Source organism: Triticum aestivum, chromosome 1A (genome assembly GCF_018294505.1).
Source record: "Triticum aestivum cultivar Chinese Spring chromosome 1A, IWGSC CS RefSeq v2.1, whole genome shotgun sequence".
NCBI classification, from domain to species: Eukaryota; Viridiplantae; Streptophyta; class Magnoliopsida; order Poales; family Poaceae; genus Triticum; species Triticum aestivum.
In genome coordinates, this window is record NC_057794.1 from 120,670,688 (window position 1) to 120,679,517 (window position 8,830).

General features: G+C 36.7%; 1 protein-coding gene across 2 annotated transcripts in view; it reads left to right on the forward strand.

The window, feature by feature from the left end:
* LOC123040108 (uncharacterized) overlaps positions 1–4,017 on the forward strand; it is a 5,441-nt gene extending 1,424 nt beyond the window's left edge. The window contains exons 3-6 of one of the 2 annotated variants that reach the window (XM_044463043.1): positions 1,100–1,263; positions 2,340–3,146; positions 3,236–3,388; positions 3,579–4,017. In XM_044463043.1, the coding sequence (XP_044318978.1) occupies positions 1,100–1,263; positions 2,340–3,146; positions 3,236–3,388; positions 3,579–3,725 (1,271 nt within the window). In that variant the 3' untranslated portion in view covers positions 3,726–4,017. The remainder of the gene's footprint in view (positions 1–1,099; positions 1,264–2,339; positions 3,147–3,235; positions 3,389–3,578) is intronic. The other variant, XM_044463049.1, reaches the window with a different exon arrangement.
* The last annotated feature ends 4,813 nt before the right edge of the window (positions 4,018–8,830 follow it).

Genomic DNA, 8,830 nt, shown 5'->3' on the forward strand with positions numbered 1-8,830 from the left:
CATCTCCTTAGAAGATACTAGTTGGCTGAGCATAAAAATCCTTGCTTTCTCCTGTTTTCTCTTCCCTGCCAAAGAGGAAAAAAATCATCTTTTTTTGTCTCAAGGTCCTGTTTCTGTCACTTAGTAGCACAATAACACCCAGAACTGTTCGATTACCCACACCACCTTGTGGTTTCAAATTGATCAATTTACCTACATCTCTGCATAGCAAATGTTCATTTGATCGAATGCCAAATCATCTTTGCTGGATGGCCAGTTTTTTTTTTTTTAATCTTTTATATCCCAATGAATGTTTGTTCCTTTCCTCGGGTTTCTGGATAAGGAAAAACATATAAAGTTGCCACCTTTACCCTGCTCTGTCCATATAAACAGGAGTATGTTTCTGCGCTTATACGGTTATTCTGTTGCTCCTTCTTCTTTTTTCTGAATTAAGGATCCCATTGCACCTGATCTCATCAGATGAAACCGATACAACAAAGTGCCAACAAGCTTCTCGCACCGAGGCAGCTGCAACCATGAGCGAACCCAACACAACACAGCCCCAACACACACACACACACACACACAGATCCTACAGCCAACAGAATTCTAGCTCTACAAGTAGCATAAAACCCAGCTTATTACAACGGTCAGAATTGTGGGAAGCACCACCTATCAGCACTAACTCTGCACAAATAGTCACTGCAAAACTAAGAGTCTCAGACAGGGCCTCTATATTTCCAACTAATTAAAATCATTGACGCATACTCTTTTTTCCTAGATTTGTGTACTCCCTTCGTTCGAAAATATAAGGTGTAAGGTTTTGGAAAAGTCAAAAGATTCTATTTTGTCCAAGTTTATAGCAAAATATATCAACATTTTAAATACTAAATAAATAAAATACTTCATCCGTTCAGAAATAGCTGTCACTCAAACTGACGTATCTAGCATTAAATATGTCTAGATACATCTGTTTGAGCGACAATTATTTCTGGACGGAGGTAGTATATTTCTTGACGAATCTAATGGTTATGATTGGGTATTATAGACTTAAGTTTACTCCATCAATACTGTCCATATTATAATTAATCACGCTGATGTATCACTGATGGATTGATAGCTGGTTCTTCAAGGGGTAAAAGAATAAAGGCCTCGCCCTGCCAACAAGATTGTGTTCCAGATGGATCAACTTATGCAAATGGCCAGGCAAAGACAGAGGCCTCACCCTGCCAACAAGGTGGTGCCAGTCAAACAGAGGAGTGTTCAGAGCTAAATCTTCCAGAGGTATGTCGTATGATGTATGTTGATAAATGCAGTTTCCTTTTGCAAAGAATGTCTTGTCAAACAGTATTACTTACTACTGCTCCATTGTCAGCCTGTCAAAGTCTAGCTTCTCAGAACTTACAGTTATAGTAATAACTAGGCTGCTTTCTTTGCTCATGAATAGAACTAGGCAGGCAGGTAGATCCCAGTGGCGGATCCAGGAAATCAACATTGGGTGTTCAATTTTTTTCCTCTCCCTAATAGAGAAGCCAATTGGTTCACGGCAATAGAAATAAAATATAAAAATTGTCCACGAGATTGTTTTTCACAAAAGTAATTGAAGAGAATATTTTCTCAATCCTGGCTGTTACGACTGTTAGGATTAGAACCAAATTGAGAAGTTTGTAAATTGCTACACTAGAACGCTCCCCTCCCTGACGTCAAGAAATGCGTGGACAGAAGTGGGCTGCTCCTGAACTTCTGTCGGGCTAGTGGCCTGCTCCTGAACTATAGGCTAGTATTTTTGTCACATATGCATTAGACACATATATTTGATTTTTGTTGGAAAAATATTTGGGTGTACATCTGTACACCCATGCCCCTTAGTGGATCCGCCCCTGGTAGATCCCCATTGCGTACCATTTAAAGTGCATATCCATCCTTTATCTGGCATTTTCAACGGATCATCTCCTCATCTTAGTGACTCAGATTTGTTTACTGTATATTGTGACTTAGCTGCCAACGCTGTTGAGTTGTATTTAAATGTGTTCTTTGTGCAGCATACATACACATTTACTTCTGATACTTTGTCTTAATTTGTATCATGCTATATACTGCCTGTGCATCTTGGTTAGCGAGATGCACAGACACATATTTGCTCCGTGCTTTGCTCCATGCCTAAATAAAGTAGGAACATACCAGGCAACAGTGGCGTTCTTAGCAAAAAACATCGCCGCCACTTAGGAAAAGATGCTCAATACCTAACCTTTGTTCCAGCACATGGTGTACATCTCTGCAACATTGGTGCGCTTTGTGCAATCATGCGCATGTATCTTACATTGCTGATGTTTTACTTCCTCTAATGCTTGTGCTTGCAGGACATCTGGCATCATATACATTCCTTAATGCCACTGAAAGATGCTGCGAGAGCTGCCTGTGTGTCTCAGTCCTTCCTGTCTTCCTGGAGATGCCATTCCAACCTCATTCTGAGTAGAGAATCATTTGGCTTGGAAGGCGAAAAGGAAACAGCTAGAGATTTTAGAAGAAAAATTGATCATATTCTGAGAAACCACTCAGGAACTGGCGTGAGAAAACTCAGCCTTCGGTTGGTTCCAAATTACAATGCTAAGGACCGTGATTATATCAACAAATGGCTTGAGAAGGCAGTTACACCAGGGATTGAAGAACTCACCCTTAGTCTGCCTATAAACAACAAATGCAAATACGAGTTTCTGTGCACGGTTTTATCAAATGGGAGGGGAGACTCGCTTCGGTGTCTTTACCTTACCAATTGTTCTTTTCATCCTATGGCTTTGCTTGGTTGTTTGAGAAGCTTGACAAAATTAGAGCTGTTTATGGTGCGTATTCCAGGGGATGAGTTATGCTGCCTTCTTTCTAGTTCTTCAGCTTTAGAGTGGCTTTCACTTACGTATTGCAGTAAGGTAAACTGCTTGAAGATACCATGTCACCTTCAGCGTCTAAGGCATGTGAAGGTGGAAGATTGCAGCAAGCTGCGAGTGATAGAGAACAAAGCTCCAAATCTCTCCAGCTTTCAGTTTAAAGGTGGCCTCAAGGTACAAGTCAAACTTGGAAAAGCATTGCAAGTGAAGAGCTTATACATGAGCAGCACCGTATTTGGTTGTAACACTCGAGCAGAGCTGGCGTCCAGCATTCCAAGCAGGGAGGTATGCTCTAAAACTGGTGGTGTGCTTACATAATGGGGGATTACATGAGTTAATACTTGGAATGTGATTAATCTGGCATCATTGTGCAGATGGTCAATTCACCAATGGTGTCTAGCAAACTCACCGACCTGAAATCTATGATCATCTGTCTTGGAGAAATGTCCTTTTGCCTGAGCTTTGATTGTCAGTCTATCGTTTCTATCCTTGGTGCTTCTCTTACATTGGAGACTTTCATCTCACATGTAAGTTGCTTATTGTTCTGCAAATATGTTACTCCCTTTGTTCACTTTTAAAGTCGTTTCAGACAACTGAAATTGAGCTATTTTGCGTGCTGTCTGAAATGTCTACAGCACCTTATAAAAGTGAACAGAGGGAGTACTCGTAGTTAGTTATGGTGGAATTATTAACTGAATGGTGTCTTTTCATCTCTAGGTATCTGATGAACTCATGCAGCATGCCTTAGTTTTTGGAGATCCCTCAAGATCGTGGATGTTGGACACGAGTGGCGGCGTCGTGTCCCCATTGAATAAGAGTCTGATTAAGCTAGCATGTCATGTCCTCAGGGCGTGGTTGACTTAAACATGTCCCCGTTCTGGGAGTGCAACGACTGTCACAGGGGCATGGTAATGCCAAATGCCATGCATAGAGCACTCTGCAGCTGAAAAATAAACTAAGTGCAAGTCTGCCTCCTGAGTTTCTGAAGCTTTGTGCGGTTGGTCATGGTGTTGAACATTGATCTTGTTTATAAAGTTTGTAGCTGGATCTTGTTTACTTAAACTACCGGAACTGCTCATTGTTAAATTGATGTGGTTAGTCTGTAATATTACCTACAATGGAAGTGGTGTTAAATAAAGGTACTCTGCTTGTTGTCTGTTGCTTCCGTTTTTTATTTATTTTGACTGACATGTGTCCAGTTGCTGCATGATATTGAAATATCAGTTATTACTTGTACCCTGCTTATTGGACATTTGCTTAATAAAAGGCAAATCGTTGAACGAAGTGGCATGATACCAGGTGTTGCTACTAGTGAAGTTAACTTGTAGCTATAGGCATTCTAACCTTAGGCCTTGTACAATGAAAGGTGGCTAGACAACTCGGCCACACCGAGCTCCCCCGAATTCCACTTCTCAGACGTTGAATCTTTTGTTGTTTGTTTTCTGCCACACCGTGCGCATCGCGCGTTTCTGTTCTACTTGCATGTTTAATGTGAACAAAAGGATCTTGGCAAGGGCATCGTGTCAAACAGGTTGGTGAAATGTGAACTCAGCATTTACATGTTCAATGTTGACCATCAGTACATCTGCTGTCCTACTTGCATGTTCTAATGTACTCCCTCCATATTAGTATTCTATAAACGCTCTTATATTAGTTTACGGAGGGAGTACACCTGAAACGCCTAGGTGTTAAGCCTCAATACTTGAAACTGAACACGCCAATCTGTCTGGCGTGTTTAATTTATGATTCACCTTATGGATTTTTTTCCTTTTCAAGAGGCAAAACCGTGCCTCTCGTGGAAGAAAAAAAAAACACATTTTTTCCTGTTTACGAGAGCCATGGTCGCGCCTCTTGCGAAAGCACAATCGTGCCTCTCGCGGAAGCAAAATCGTGCCTCTCGAGAAAGAAAGAAAAAACAGAAAACACGCTGGAAGCAAAACCGTGTCTTTCGTGGAAGCAAAAGAAACATATATTTTGTGAAAAAAATTGATTTTTTTACTCCAAAAGCTAAGGAGTGGAAAACCAAAATGTTGAAAAAACCCGTTTAAAAAGCTGAAAACGTGTGCGGAAAAATAACAAAAATAAAATCCGAAGGAAGCGCCTAGAGCGTGCCACATGGCGGCGTGCTCTCAGCCCGCCCGCAAGTGATCGTTGCGAGCCTTCCGATGGAGCGCTCGTCAACTAGTTGCTCCCGCTTTTTCTCTGTTTTCTGTTCTTCTTTTCTTAGGGTTAAAAACAAGAATTTTAAAAATGTTGAACAAATATTAAAGATATTGAATGACTATTTTAATTTTTTTTGAAAATTGTTTAATAAGTATTAAAAATATTGAATGAGTATTTGAAAAATGTAAAACAAGTATTTGAAAATTGTTGAATAAGTATAAAAAATGTTGAACGAGTATTTGAAAATGTTTAATAAACATTAGAAAATGTTGAATGAGTATTTGAAAAATATTGAACAAGTATCTAAAAAATGATAAAATAAGTACAAAAATGTTGAAGAAGTATTTAAAAAAATGTTGAATAAGCATTTGGATAATGTTGAACATATATAGAAAAATTCTTGATCAGTTATTAAAAAATGTTTTCTGACACATACGAAAATGTAGAATGAAAACAAAAAAAACATAAGAAAAAAGGAAAGAAAAAGAATGGAGAAGAAAACAAAGTAAAGAAAAAAAGATGAAGAAAGAAAATGCAAGAAAACAAAAAACAAAGAAACAAAATGCAAGATAGAATGAGAAAATGAAGAAAAAACTAAATAAAAAAGAAAACAGAAAAAATAGCTCGAATAGCCTCAAGTAACGCACACTACAATTTACCATGAAAGGGACCTAGGCGGAGTAGTAAAATTGTGTATGTGGACTTGAACTCAAGCCGTGCCGCTACAACGGACGAAGTATTTTGCTAACTACGACAGCTGCTAAGCACTAGTGAATGATAGGAACGCGAAATATTTAAGAAACAATGTATCCACCTTATTCATTAGATTTTTAAATTATTTAAAAACAATATGGAAAAGTTGATGTTTTATGAAAAAAAGTTCATCAAATTTCAGGAAAAAGTTCATGAATTTTGAAAAATAGTTCCGTGATTTTGTTTTAGAAGTACATTGATTTTGAAAAAAATTCATCCATTTGAACAAAGTTCATCAAATCTGAAAAAGGCTCATACAGTTTTTAAAAGGTCATCGAATTTCAAAAAAGTTCACCGAATTTGAAAAATCATCAAAATTGAAAAATGTTCATGGATTTAAAAAAATTGGAAAATATTTCATCAAATTTGAAAATAAGTCCATTGAATTCAATTATAAAATCATCAATTTTGAGAAACAGAATGATCAAACGACAAATAAAAAAAAGACCAAATAGAAAGAAAAAAGGAAAGAAGAAAAGATGGAAATAGAGGTTATTTATTAGACTAGGCATGTTGTTGTGGTGGTTACTGTCGTGTAGCTCAATGCATGAGGTTGCTCGTTCGTTTCTCCACATGCGTTAATTTTTTCATTTCGTGAAAACAGAAAAAAGAGGGGAAATGGGCCAAAATCGTTTTCTAGGGATACCTGTCGCAAGTTTTTATTTTATTTTTGAGAGACGCATGTGCAAAACCTAAACTGCGCCTTATGCGCCCGTTTCTTCACTTTTTCCTAAAGGGCGCGCCGCCCCTCCCCCGTGCGCTGGGGTGGCCCGCTTTCCCTTTTTTTCTATTCAAAACGAAAGCAAAAAAACATTATGCGTGCACATAACCTCATTTGTGTGTAAATTCTTCTCATTGTCTTTAATTCTTTCCCCAGGTCGCAGTTCTTATTTCATGTTATTCTTCATTTTTCCTTTTCCTATTTTTTGTTTTCTTAAATGCACGAACTTGGTTCAAGTTCGTGATTTTTTTTAAAAAAAATATTAGATTTTATTATTAAAATCTAAGAACTTTTTTTAATTTGTGATTTTTTATTCTAAATCAGTGAACAATTTTAAAATTTTTGAACTTATTTGGAAAAATGATGAACTTTTTCCAAATGCTAAGTTTGTTTTAAAAAATTATGAACTGTTTTAAAATTTGTTGAATTTTTTTAACATCAATTAACTTTTTTAAATGTTGTGAGCTTCTCTTCCAAATTCTTGATCTTTTTTTTTTGAAAATTGATGTTTTTTTTAAGTTCGTGAACTTTTTGCGAAATTTGATGATTTCTTATCAAAATAGGTGAACCTTTTTCAATAATTGTGAAATTTTCTTTAAAATTTATGAACTCCTTTTCCAAATTTGTGAATTTTTAAAAAATTCTTGAATGTTTTTCTAATTCACAAAATATATTTTTAACCTGTGAAATATTTTTCTAATTCAAGAACGTGCGAGCGAGCCTGTACAAAAAAGAGGGTCGGAAGTTCTGAGCGAGGGAGCGATCCTGTACGAAAAATAGGCTCGTGACTCGTGAGCGAGCGAGCGATCCTTTTCTTGTTTTTAAGGAAACTGGCGAGTTCTTGGGCCACTGCCGAGTAGGTATGGGAGTTTTAGATGTTTTTTCAGTTTTTTCGGCTTTTTGGTTTTCATCGGTCTTTCTTAGCTTGTCAACAGAAAATTCAAAAAAAAAATATGCGAAAAAATTCATTTTTTTTGTTTTCCTTTCATGAGAGGTACAACTTTTTTTTTCCGCAAGAACCACGATTTTGATTCCGTGAGAGTCACGGTTTTACCTCCGCGAGAGGCATGACCGTGCCTATCAGAAACGAAAAAAAATTCCTTCCGCGATAGGTACGGTCGTGCCTCTCGGAAATGGGAATAAACACGTTTTTTTCCTTCTGCGAGAGGCACAATTTTGCTTCGCAATAGGCAAGGATTTAGCTTCCGCAAGAGGCACAATCGTGCCTCTCGGAAACGGCTTTCGGAAAGGAAAAAGCATACTGCCGGTTTCGTTTTTCCATCCGGTTTTTCCTAAAATAGAAGTTCATCATACCAACATGAGATCTAATTTTGAAGATCTCGACACCAGGAATTCAATGGTTAAAACGGTTCAAGATTTGGACGCACGGTTAAGAAATAAAACGTTTTGAATGAACAAATCTACGAAAAAAAGAAAATATCAAGTCGCGACAAACGGTGCACATGCAGTGCGCCACTTATCGCATCCCGGGAAGGTGAGACTGATCTTTCAAAGCACCGCCTAGTGGGCCAGTCTAGCAACTTGCTGAAAATAAAACATGAAGAAATAAAGTTACCATCAACGCTGCAAGAAAAGGGAATTGAACTCAGCACAACGATGTCGATGTCCTGCGGCATTAACCACTAGACTAACTGGGTGTTGTTGCTTGTTATCAGGAATATGTACTATCTGACCCTTTCAGTATTACGTATAATATTTATTATATACCTATAGTAAATTAAGTAAAAAAAGAAAACGAAAACCTGAAAAAAAATCACAAAAATAGAAAAACAACAAACTTGAAAAGTTTTCTAAATTTTGGAAAAAGTTAATCAAATTTGAAAAACTTCATCATTTTTTTAAAATGTTTATCCATTTAAAAAATATTTTACCATTTTTTGGAAGAAAAACGTTCATTGATTTAAAATAGGTTCATCCATTTTTATAGTTTATTGATTTCAAAATAAGTTCAGCGATTTTGAAAAACAGTTCACAAATTACAAAAGAAAAGTTCAGCAATGTTGAAAAAAAGTTTGCGATTATGGTAAATAGTTCATAATTTTTGAAGAAAAACGTTCACAATTTGGAAAAACAAAGCCAATTGTTTTAAAACAATTTCATCGATTTTGAAAAACAGTTCACAAATTTGGAAAAAGTTCAACGGTTTTGGAAAAAAGTTCATTGATTTCGAAAACGGTTCATCAATTTTAAGGAAAAAGTTTTCATCTTTGAAAAAAATTCCTTAATATTGCAAAAAAAACTTCGTCAAACTTGAAAAAAGTTCATTGAATTTGGAAAATAGTTGATTGATTTTGGTAAAAGTTATTTAAAT